Source organism: Ictalurus furcatus, chromosome 14 (assembly GCF_023375685.1).
Source record: "Ictalurus furcatus strain D&B chromosome 14, Billie_1.0, whole genome shotgun sequence".
NCBI lineage: Eukaryota > Metazoa > Chordata > Actinopteri > Siluriformes > Ictaluridae > Ictalurus > Ictalurus furcatus.
Window position 1 is genome coordinate 20,227,476 of NC_071268.1, and position 11,979 is coordinate 20,239,454.

The 11,979-nt window shown below is 39.6% G+C and overlaps 2 protein-coding genes across 4 annotated transcripts in view; one reads left to right on the forward strand and one right to left on the reverse strand.

Moving 5' to 3' along the window:
* Positions 1–2,925, forward strand: part of glg1a (golgi glycoprotein 1a) — a 33,230-nt gene extending 30,305 nt beyond the window's left edge. For both annotated transcript variants that reach the window (XM_053641241.1, XM_053641242.1), the window contains one exon: positions 2,205–2,925. In XM_053641241.1, the coding sequence (XP_053497216.1) occupies positions 2,205–2,277 (73 nt within the window). In that variant the 3' untranslated portion in view covers positions 2,278–2,925. The remainder of the gene's footprint in view (positions 1–2,204) is intronic.
* Positions 2,926–3,470: 545 nt separating this feature from the next.
* si:dkey-234i14.3 (fibulin-7-like) lies at positions 3,471–10,393 on the reverse strand. Of its 2 annotated transcripts, none has more exons than XM_053641244.1 (7): positions 10,253–10,393; positions 8,885–9,044; positions 8,028–8,198; positions 5,842–5,988; positions 5,397–5,531; positions 4,860–4,995; positions 3,471–4,652 (listed from the first exon to the last, which is right to left on the reverse strand). In XM_053641244.1, the coding sequence occupies exons 1-7, from the start codon at positions 10,349–10,351 to the stop codon at positions 4,292–4,294; spliced, it is 1,209 nt and encodes a 402-aa protein (XP_053497219.1). In that variant the 5' UTR covers positions 10,352–10,393; the 3' UTR covers positions 3,471–4,291. The 2 variants fall into 2 exon arrangements, with proteins under 2 accessions (XP_053497219.1, XP_053497218.1); XM_053641243.1 differs by having other exon boundaries at positions 8,870–9,044.
* Positions 10,394–11,979: the final 1,586 nt, after the last annotated feature.

Here is an 11,979-nt window from a genome sequence, read left to right on the forward strand (position 1 = left end):
CTTCACACTGTCCATGTTTTCTGACTGCGGTACTCCTGCATCGTCATCTGCTTCTTTGTGACCGGACCTGCCTGCTATGGACGTTTGGGCCATTTTGTGTGCGCGCGCGCGAGTATGTTTGCGCAGTTCAAAGCGTGTGTGTGCCAGCATCTTTGAGACATTGTTTCACCCCTTTCAGCTTTCTCCATGTTCGTGTTTTTGTTTCTCTTCATTTGCAGTTCATGTATTTATTGTTGATGCTTTTGTATTGGATGTTGTGGTTTTACGTATGCTTGGGCTTTGTTGTGCTCCCCTGTGGTCTACCGAAGCGATGAGGCAGCGGAAGCAGGTTCTCACTACTAAATTACAGAAATACTTTTGTCTGGTTGTGGTTGATTTCCATATACTTCAGTTACACATGGTGACTAGTATATATGTGGTATTAGGTTTGTGTGTGTGCTAGGGTTGCGGAGGTCTGATAACATGTTTCTTTTATTATTTTAACTGATATTGGAATTTCATTAGCATCGACATGGGTTGTTCCTTTTAATAAGGTCACGGCTGCGATTTGTTGACTAACTTTCAGAACATCTAATGGGAGAATAACATCATCGTTTGCTTTATAGTATTATTTATAAGTAACAGGCATGACATTGATGTAGTAGGCATACTACTAAATAGGGCCTTTTGTGATTTAACTAATTACAGGGGTTAAAAAACCTGATTGGAATGAATAATTGTGCTGAAGTGTGTGTGTGAGTGAGTGAGTGAGATTTCCTGTGAGGGTGAATGAAAAGTTCAAGATTAAGTATCTTGTCTATGGGGTTACTTATTTTCATCAAGAGTTAAAAAAAAAAAATTATTATTATTATTTTTTTTTTTTTTTTACTTTTAACAGATGGATATTTGTGTCTACGATTGCAGGTTTGGGTTGTTGGTGAATAAAGGCATCCGATCTAATGTTTGTCAGACTTGCTGTACTCTCAGATACTAACAGACCATTGAACAGAGCAGAGCTATTCACATCTGAGCCAGAAGAACTCAGGATCTAGGATCAGGATAAATGGGACTTTTTAGACTTGAGTAGGATGCTTAAAAACGTTCAAATAATCCTGATTTATATTGTATTCTGATTGTTCAAATATTATGTGGACAACAGGTAGATGACCTTAGATGAGCACTCTTAATCTGACTGTGATGCTTGAAAAATATTCCATAGTGGCCTCAGACAGGATGTCAAGGCACTCATGGAGCTCAGGCAGGCAAAGATGTGGTTCCTACATGGCAACTTGACTTAGTCTTTCAACTGCACTGCAGAGACGGGCACAAGTGTGATACAGAGTAATCGTTACACAAGTTAGGTCACTTCCTGTGCTCAGATTTCTCCTCAGTTTAGCTTGTTAGATGTTTAACACCTGGAGAGGTGTACTGATGACTGGATGTCTTACAGTGCCATACTTAAAGACTGCTAATAGCATTAGTTCATATTCGGCCAACCAAGCTCAAGAATTGTTTTGTCTGTGCTTGCTTAGCTGTATGTTAATGACTTTATCAGTTTTGATGGCCTTAATTTATTGTAGGTTTAAAGTTTTGGGTTTTCTGGATGCCTCTATGCTTAGTATTGGGGCTAGTCTTGTACTCTGCCATCCAGGGTTAGAGGAATAAGAAACCTTTTTTCTTCTTCTTCTTCTTTTTTTTATTTAAAAAAATACTTTCAGAAATTGTTTAACTCAGTCAATGTTCTTGAATATTCAAGTGTGTCTTGAATTATGTCACCACCTGCACAGCTCAGAAATCCCGTTCCGAAAATCATGCCCTTTACACCATTATTTCTTGCATGCACTCCCGTAATCACCTGCCGTCCTTCTCAGCTTACTGAGCCTGTTGTGTAAGTATCTTAGCATATCAAACCTTTGACAGCTTGTTGGTAATTAAATCTGCAACATTATCAAAAGCTCTAAACAATGAACCCCCCCTCCCCGTTAACACTCTGAATGTCCTTAAAGGGGGAACACAGTTTAACGGCTGTTTGAGGGAAAACGAGCCTTACTATGATCTCCATTCACCCCTGTCTGTTTTTCAGTGTCATACTTAAACGTTTTTGTATAAATCTTAGCAGGTCATGTTGCAATGCTACGCGGAGGAGGAAAATATTGTTTGTATACTGTATATAGCTGTGGATTTACAGAGAGGTCCCTGCTTCAGTGTTGCTCTTTTTCTTGTAGAAAACGTGAAAAGTTACTGGATTGCAATCACAAGAAGCAGATGGACTCACCCTTCACCTACCTTTACTGGTAATGGGAAATCGCCATGTAACCTTTGTTGAAAATTATGCTTATTTAATAAGTTCTCCAATAATCTAAGCAATTAAATAAATTTAAAAAAAGATTCAAGTTCAGCATAATTTGTCCAACAACAATTGTACGGACTGGCCCACAGAACATGTTCAGCTTTCCATGTCAAATCTCTTCAGAATTAACTCATGTTAGCTTGAGTTCACTCCTTATATTCACACTCTCAACCAGCCCAGAAACCATGGCCATTTTTGGTGGACCATTCCTTAATTATTTTGCCAATGATTAAGCAAGTGAATGTAGCACTGGAAAGATTTCTTCATAATTGCTTGATTTCCTCCTCCTTTCAGACAGGAAATAATGTGAAGTCATACTGTAAGTGCTCACTGTCTGCTGTGTCTGACCTTTCTACAAGTAAACACAGTAATTCTTTTTCTTTTTTTCTTTTTTTTTTTAAATGATGCATTTTGTTTTTGTATGCCTTTTTCCATTGTATAAACTGATTTAAAAGTATTTCCCCTCAGATCTGATTAAGCCATGTATTATACATATATATATTAAAAAAAAAGGCTTTTTTTGTCTTTATTGGTTGTTTTTGTTATGTACAAAGTGATTTGGAAAATTGTTAATAAAATCAATTTGCCGGTTTGTATTTTGGACTCTGGAAATTTCTGTAGAAATATTAATGCTTTAGTTACACAGTTTGTAACAGAAAGCTAAACTACACCTACATTTTATTATCTCTCTTCTGGAGGCTAAATATGACCGAATCATTTATTGCTTTGATTTAAGGGTTGAATAGTATTGTAGGGTTATCTTGTTGCCTTTTTGTGGATTGTGTGTGTTGTGAGTTTATTAGGACATTTGATGGTCGTGATTAGGAACAGGCAAATTAATGTTGTAGTAGAGATGCTACAGATTTCTATCCAAGTCCATTTTGAACGTGGCAGGAGCACAGAACAGAATGAAGGAGAAAGACTACTGAAGCTAATGCATGACTTATAAAAGGTTATAAATAATCTGTATAATATTTTCAAGTCACATCCCTGCTGAACAAAAAAGTATATATAAACCCTCGTAGAATTTGCAATGGTTCTAATGATTATAATGGGAATTGTAATGGTTTAATGAGAATTGTAATGGTCCCTGTGGGTCTCTACTGGTAATTTGTTCCCTTCTGTTTGTGGCAGGTTATGTCTATTGGATACCATTAAAGACCAGTAATGGTAATTATGGTAATGGTTAGCTGATGGTTTGTAATGGTATTTGTAGTGGAAACCATTAAAATTTCTGTGATGGATTCTATTGGGGGATTTTTCAGCAGGGGTATATGTGGGGTTCCATGTCACGTGACATATTTCGTGTGTGTGTGAGAGAGCGAGAGAGAGAGAGTGTGAGAGAAGGAGTGAGCGTGCGAAAGGCAACTTCTCTGTGTTTGAATACTTTTTATAGCTCCACACAGTAAATGATGGTCATTGAGGAGAGGTCTGTGAGGTCCTGCCTTGGCATTCTGTCATTAAGGTGAAGAATTCTTTGTGGGAATGCCTTTCAGTCAGTCCTTGGAGACAATCCTTCTCCTTTATGATGGCCCAGAATCATGAGGAGGATTTGTGGTTTGGCAGCAGAGACCGTTTCAGACATGTTGATTAAGACATTAAAATCGTGGAAGATGTCATTGTGCTTCACTGTGAATATTGAAGCAGAAATATCAGTCATTGTTAAAACTGAATTTGAAAACTATAAAATAAGATATGATAAAATGTTTATATTTTAAAGTTAGATGAAATACACACTAGATTATGAAATAAAACTAGATTGTCAAATTAAATATATAAAAGGCTATAAAAACACAATTAAGAGTGATTCTTGATAGCTTTCTGATAAAGATTTTGGATTTTCCCAGCTGGAAATCTGTTGTACTTCGTTTTTAGTTCCTGTGTTTGTAAGGCGGTTATAATAAGTGTCTCGGGTGGCAAGATCACTTTATTCTCCAGTCTGTTTCCTCCTCACTCTGTGTTTTAGAAGCTGTAAGGGGACACGAAGAGTGTAACCTTTGTAACATATCGTCCCAGCAGTGTTCTCTTCTCCAGCTCGATCATCTCTACCTCAGTCTCTAGCGTGGCAGGGCCTTGCACGGGCTCCACCAGCAGCAGCTCCCCACTCTGTCTGCTCGAGCGCTGAAGGGTGAAATGCCCTGCCCCTCGATTTCCCAGCAGTCCGAAGCGCAGGGCGTCTCCCAGAATACGGGCCGCTGAAACCCGGAAGAGGACGCGGGGAGTGCTCATGTTCGACACCACTGACATAAAGTGAAAGTTGACCGAGACGGGAGCCTGGAGGCAAGCTTTGTTCCCCTGGACACAGGGATTACGCTCACATTGCCTGTAACGTAGACGTTGGAAGTCTACATTTTAGAGAAGGAAAATTCTCAGCTTTTTACTTCATGCTGCGCTTCATGTCAGGTTTATTAATGTGATTTACCAAATACTGGACTTCAACACATCCCACATATACAATCTGTGCTGTAATATTTCTATTGAATGTGGATCAAATGTATTGCATTAATGGAAATGAAATTGGCATACTTACAGAGGTGAGGTCTTGATGTAGGAAGCATTGCGGAAGCGAGGGCATTCGACCACCATGCACCTGTGACCCCCGAAAGTGTTCACACACACCTGCTCTTTGGTACAGTTGTGAACTCCTTTCTCACACTCATCAATATCTGCAATGAAAAGTTTAAGTTAAGTCGAGGCATCATTTGGCAAATGTTTGCCTTCAGTTATTTCTGTCCTTGTTTCCTTTCATCTTGTATTCAGAGAAGAGATCTACAAGATGCAAGAAGTAAAACAAACAAAAAAGAAAAAGATAACACCTGTAGTTTCGACAGAGATTTGGGCTCAGTTGGTCAGAAAGCATCTCAGTTATATTCATAGCAACGTAGTTTGCCTTAGAGGCAGCAGAGGGCTCTAAAGGTACCATTAAATAAAGCGCTAAAGAAAATGCTGAATTAAACTCTATATCCTTCTTTCTAAACAGTATAGCATCTAAGATGCTTTTCTGCATCTCTGAGATGCTTTTCTGCATCTCTTTATTAATTTAGATTTAGTAAAGTAGGACACTGACCGTGGCAGCTCCTGTTGTCTTTGACGCTGTAGCCGGTGGGACATTGGCAGTAGTAGCTCCCAGCTGTGTTCATACACGTGTGCAAACATAGACGGCCAGGTTGGGTCATACGGAAGAGCTCGCATTCATCAATGTCTTTTATAAAAGAAAAAAATTTTTAAAAAAGAAGGAAAGAGAGTATAGAGTAAGTATAGACTCCACATAACCAAATTTATATACAGTAACTGAATGGTAATCTTGTCCCCTGAATGGAATAATAAGTCAGGGCACCATTTTGTAATATATTCCAATAATCAGTTAACATTATCCACAATTTGATTGGAATAATTTTATGCCCTTCATAGTCCAAGCAATATGATAAGATGGATAGGAAGTTGTTACGCCCAGATCAGCGCTCTTACTCTGTCAAGTCAAAGCCCAGTTTTTAACTGGTCGGAGATGTTACCTGTGCACAAGCCTCTTTCCTGGCTAGAGATGCTGTAGCCTTGCTCACATGTGCAGTGCATGGAGCCCTGAAACTCTATACAGCGGGAGGGACGCACATATGCGGGTGTGGACGAAGTAGGGATATTGTGTGTTCCAGCATCTACCACTGAAGATAGAACAAGACACATTATTGTTCAAAATGTACAGTGGGGGATTTAAGTATTGGACGCTTCAAAAAAAATTTTCAATGAAGATATTTCCAATGAGGATATTCACATGAAATTTTCACCAGACTTTGGCATTAACTCAAGAAATCTGGAAATATAAAGAATTCACAGCATTAAAGTCCATAAATGAAGCTATGTGTTCAGTGATTTTGGCCCATTCTTCTAAACATATTGTCTTTAAATCTTGTTCAATTGGATTCAGGTCAGGTGATTGACTGGGCCATTCTAACACCTTGATTTTTTTTTTTTCTCTGAAACCAATTGAGTCTCCTTTGCTGTATGCTTTAGATCGTTGTCCTGCTGGAAGATCCACCCACGTATCATCATCATTCTGGTGGATTGCAGCAGATTCTTCTCAAGAATCTCCTGGTAAAGGGCTCCAGTCATCGTTCCTTCAATTATATGACATCTGCCAGTACCATGCGATGAAGAACAGCCCCACACCATGATGCTTCCCCCTCCAAACTTCACTGTTGGTATTGTGTTTTTAGGGTGATGTGCAGTGACATTTCTTCTCCACACATGGTGTGTAGTATGACAGCCAAAAAGTTAACGTTTGCTCTCGTCTGACCAGACTACACTCTCCCAGAATTTCATAGGCTTGTCCAAATGAGTTGTAGCAAACTTTAAACGAGCTTCGACATGCCTTTTCTTTAGTAATGGAGTCTTGTGGGGTGAGCGTGAGCAGTGGAGTGCATTGCCTTTTGTTTTCTCTGTGACGATGGTACCTGCTGTCTCCAAGTGTTTCTGGAGCTCTTTCCGAGTGGTCCTTGGCTCTTGGGCTACTCTTCTGACTATTCTTCTGACTCCCTGGTCAGAAATCTTGCGAGGAGCTCCTGTGCGTGGCCAGTTGATGACGGAGTGATGCTTCCACTTGCGGATAATGGCCCCAATGGTGCTTACTGGAAGATTCGGAAGTTTTGAAATGCGTCTGGTTCCATCAGTATATTTTGTAATAGTAAGGTTCCAAAGGTCTTGGGAGAGCTCTTTGCTTTTACCCATCATGAGATGTTTCTTGTGTGACACCTTGGTAATGAAAAGCCTTTATATAGACCATCAGTTTTCTAACCCAGCTGATATTAATTTGCACAGATAGGAGGTATAATTACTTACGGATTTCAGAGCGTTCCTTGTCTTACCTTACCTTGGAGAACTGCTTTTTCTTAGTGTGTTCAATACTTTTTTCCTGTGTCATTCCACTTTATTACACATAACTTTATTTATTAACTTTAACGTTGTGAATTCTTTATATTTCCAGATTTCTTGAGTTAATACTAACGTCTGGTGAAAATTTCATGTGAACAACCTCATTGGCAATATGTTTACTGAAATAAATGTTGACGTGTCCAATACTTATTTCCCCCCACTGTATCTAGAATTCAAAATATACCTTATAAACAAAGAATCACAAATTTCAAATATGTAATAGCTGCTAAACGACACATATTGAATTTAATGAATGCTCCACTGTTTTCAACCTAATCCATTTTCCAATCCACTGACTCAAAACACACTTATAATAGAAGCCCTTGGGCAGTTGTTGAACTTGTGTGAAGCCTTTAGAGTCTTTAAGGATGAGACCAATATGAAAGAATAACTTAGCAATCCTGTTCATGTGAAGTTATTTTCAATATTTCAATACTGGAGCAATACAGTACAAGTAATCCTCTTGTCTTGTGCATTCTCCAGATTCCAAGCACAATCAGACCAACACAAATAAAGTTATTAAAGCGTAACCACAAATTCTTCTCTCTAAAATGGTAGATCCATCACAAATACCTGTCAGTGAAGAATTTATAAAAACAATGCTTTTCATAAATGATTGTCTGCTTCATCAACTGCCCATGGACTGCTATTATAAGCACATTTCAAGCCAACATGCTTTTGCTTCTTTTCTCAGTCCAGAATTTTTTTTATTCTACAGATGTGGTAATTAGAGATGGGGTGTTTAAGTTCTGGATTATGATTGAATAAGTACTCTTGCAGGTTGGCTCTTCTCCACTCCAGCTCAAAGAATCCAGACACTCCCTAGTCTCTGGCCCTGACAGCTGGAAACCAGGGTTGCAGAGGAAGTGGACTTCATGGCCCACTCTGAACACTTGGCCCAGCATCCTGCCATTGACTGGTGGGTTTGGAGGCAGGCATATTTCTGTTGGGTAAAGGACAACATAAAGAAAGGTTATGATGAGACGTAATGAGGGTAAAATAACAGATTTAAGCACAAAAGACTTAGATCAACGTCCATTTTCAGAGAAAGGTCTGACTCCATGGTAAACTCTATGCCTTATAGTGTTCTTTGGTTTGTCCCTTTAGCAAAACCCTTAAAGGTGTTTAATAGTGTATAAACCTACAGTGTATAAGCCTTTCAGAAAAGGCTCCAAGTAAAACCTTGAGAAACCTAGAACTGTTAAACAAAGAACACTTGAAGAACCCTTTATTTTTAAGTGTATATGGAGGCCAGAATAAACCCCCTGACCTGTCAACACATCCAGACTTACTGTACATTCCATGCTTTTGGTTCCTACTGGGACTTTCTTATTGGTTTTATGTACCGAGTAAATTGTGAGTAAACAGTTCCACTTGGCACCCCAAATGGTTCTTCATGGTCCCGTCTTGGTCTCTCATAGGGAAATCTTGAAGTTCTCTGTGGACCTGTACATTAGTGGGTTTTCCTTTCAGAAGGGATTCCAGGTAGAAAAAAGCTGGGACTGTTTAACCTCCAAAGAATCCCCGAGGAACTATTTTCTCTGTGCAGTCTATATGCAGTTTTTTGTAATATTGTGTGACTGTATACAGCAATGCATCTGCTGCTGTACTCACGTGTGCTGTTCTTGCCTGTGCTGATGTTGCTGCTGTGTTTAACTGTGGTGTTGTGTAGCAGGTTGAGTTTCTTGCGCAGGCTGCGTACGCTCTGTAAGAAGGAGGTCTCGTGCGCTGAGAGCAGCTTATGGACATGGTGTAGAGTGCTCTGGACCTCCTGCCTGCTCACACACTCCTGCGCAGTTCCAGTCATGGAGTTAATGGTGTTTATTTAACAGAAAACTAGTGGCAATGGTGGTTTTGTTGCTCATTTGACTGCAGTACATTGACCAAATACATGAAAGCACTGTGCCACTTAAAAGCCTGATTTTAATTATTTATGTCACAGGCAAAGCAAAACAAAAAAAAGCTATGGAGTGATTCAGATCCTTTACATGTTGGATGCTATCTTTAGCAGTGCTTCTTATTCTTATGTGTGCAAGAATTATGTGAAATAATATTTATATTTATCTAAAAGAAAAGCGAAAAATCCACTGAAAAACATCTAAAACTTCCCAGCACTTGTCTCTGACTGCTTCACAAGCATTTTTTCCTGCCCATATCTGGGACACTCATGTATTTGGTTTACAAATCCTAAATCTGCATAATGTATGCATGCCAGGATTTTTTTCCCCCGCAAACTTGAGTGCAAATACCATATTTTGTGTGTCTGGTTGTGTGTGTGGGTTTTGTTTTAACCTAATTGTTAGGACTCTTTAAGTCTCCTTTCAACTGTACATTCAAAAACAGGGGGGTACTAGTTCTGCATTTTCTTTTCCAGCAGTGTAAAAGACAGCTGGAAGGTTACTCATGCTGATCATCACAAATGATATTAAAAAGCACACAAAGCATATGTAAAACGTAAAGATAATGCTACACTGTGAGACATTTGCGGTGCTAAAACTTGGAAACAAAAGTTCACCTGCTGCCTTAAAAATGGGAGTAAACTTTTACGTCTTACAAGTCAAGACAATCGATTATTTTCAGTTTAATTTTGGAAATCTTATAAACTTGAGTTTAATATCCAGAACTTGTTATGACAACTGGAGTTAAAGAGAAGAAACAAGTTCACATAACTTAATGGAGCTATCATGTTTTACAGTGTAGACTGCTTCCATATCACCCTTACAGAAAAACACACATGGTTTCCAAACTTGCACTAGGATATACTATTTCACGTGTAGCTTCTTATGGTCCACACATTTTAAGGTTTTTTAATGTGTTTATATAATTTTATGTGAATATTCTGTGTGTACATACAGGGAAAAGATCTACATGACAAGTCTGAAAACCACATGGGATGTTTCTGCATGTGAATGTTAACTCAGTGCAATAAAGTCTATCCATACAGGTTTCTTAATATAGAATATACCGGAATGTGTTATTTACTGGGTGAGGACGTACCTGGCTCTGAGATCCAAGCATCTGGCATGTGATAAAAAAGATCAAAAATATTCCACTGCTATACATCCTAGCAGAAAAACTGTTCCCAGGACCGTACATGTGTATAAGTTAACTGAAGCACCTCTCCTGCTCCTGTCTGTATGTGTGTGTGTGTGTATGCATGAGGAGTATGTTTAGCACAGCTCTAGTCTTGAAGCCCCTCGAAGAGTTATATTTAGCCCACCTTCAGAGGGGGGGGAAGCCCACCTCCGTGAGACAGCTGTGTACATCTGGAAAGCGTTCAGGCTGCGTCCAAACCCACATACCTTCCTACTAAACGCCATGTAGAAATATAAATGGCTCATTATTTTTGACATGCTATTTAATAGGGAAGCATATGTGGTTTTGGACACAGCCTGAGTGCTTTAATCTGACAAACCCAAACACAGGAACGACATGAATTACACAGTCAGAATAACACACAACCTCTATCATTAGCTCCGATATAGTTAACATCCTATCTTTTAATATGAGCCCGGAGTTTATTAGGTACCTAGGACATTTGATAGTCGTGATTAGGAACAGGCAAATTATTGCCTTGAAGTAAAGATGCTACAGACTTACATCCAAGTCCATTTTGAATGTGGCAGGAGCACAGAACAGAATGAAGGAGAAAGACCTCTGAAGCTAATGCATGACTTATAAAAGGTTATAAATAATCTGTATAATAATTTCAAAACACTTCCCTGCTGAAACAAACAAAAAAAACAATATAAACCCTCATAGAATTTGCAATGGTTCTAATGATTATAATGGGAATTGTAATGGTCCCATTGGCATCCTGTCCAGGGTGTACCCTGCCTCGTGCCCAATGCTCCCTGGGATAGGCTCCAGGTTCCCCGTGACCCTGAAAAGGATTAAGCGGTATAGAAGATGGATGGATGGATGTAATGGTCCCTGTGGGTCTCTACTGGTAATTTGTTGCCTTCTGTTTGTGGCAAGTTATGTCTATTGGATACCATTAAAGACCAATAATGGTAATTATGGTAATGGTTAGCTGATGGCGTGTAATGGTATTTGTAGTGGAAACCATTAGAATTTCTGTGATAGTTTCTATTGGGGTTTATTGTCAGCAGGGATATATGTGGGGTTCCATGTCACGTGACATTTTTCGTGTGTGTGCGCGCGTGTGTGTGTGTGTGTGTAAATGGCAGGGAGCGCGCATCTATGTGCAGTGTGTTCAGTGTCCGCTAGATGGCGGTAATGAGATTAATGTCTCTGCTGTTCTGTTTTCCCCTCTTCTGTAAAGACACCACTGATTGTACATTTACATGAATGGCATTTGGCAGACGCCCTTATCCAGAGCGACTTACATCTATCTCAATATACAGTATAAGGGTGGACCTCGTAACAGGGGTTTAAAACTGAAGTCAAAATCTCTCTGAGGCCCTCTAGTGGCTGTTTTTTTTTTAACCGATTCCCATGTAAGCGAATTGAACACAAGCCAAACTTACATCCATCCATCCTCTACCGCCTACTCCTTTTCAGTGTCACGCGGAACCTGGAGCCTATCCCAGGGAGCATCGGGCACAAGGCGGGGTACACCCTGGACAGGGTGCCAGTCCATCACAGGGCACAATCACATACACATTCACACACCCATTCATACACTACGGACACTTTAGACACGCCAATCAGCCTACCATGCATGTCTTTGGACTGGGGGAGGAAACCGGAGTACCCGGAGG

Bases quoted from the DNA above. Each gene is read 5' to 3' on its own strand.
- si:dkey-234i14.3 (XM_053641243.1), bottom strand. From the start codon at position 10,351: ATGTACGGTCCTGGGAACAGTTTTTCTGCTAGGATGTATAGCAGTGGA. The intron at 4,996-5,396 runs GTCAGTGTCCTA...TTTTCATTGCAG, and splicing joins AGACAACAGGAGCTGCCACG to ATATTGATGAGTGTGAGAAA. The intron at 4,653-4,859 runs GTAAGTATGCCA...TCTACGTTACAG, and splicing joins TACATCAAGACCTCACCTCT to GCAATGTGAGCGTAATCCCT.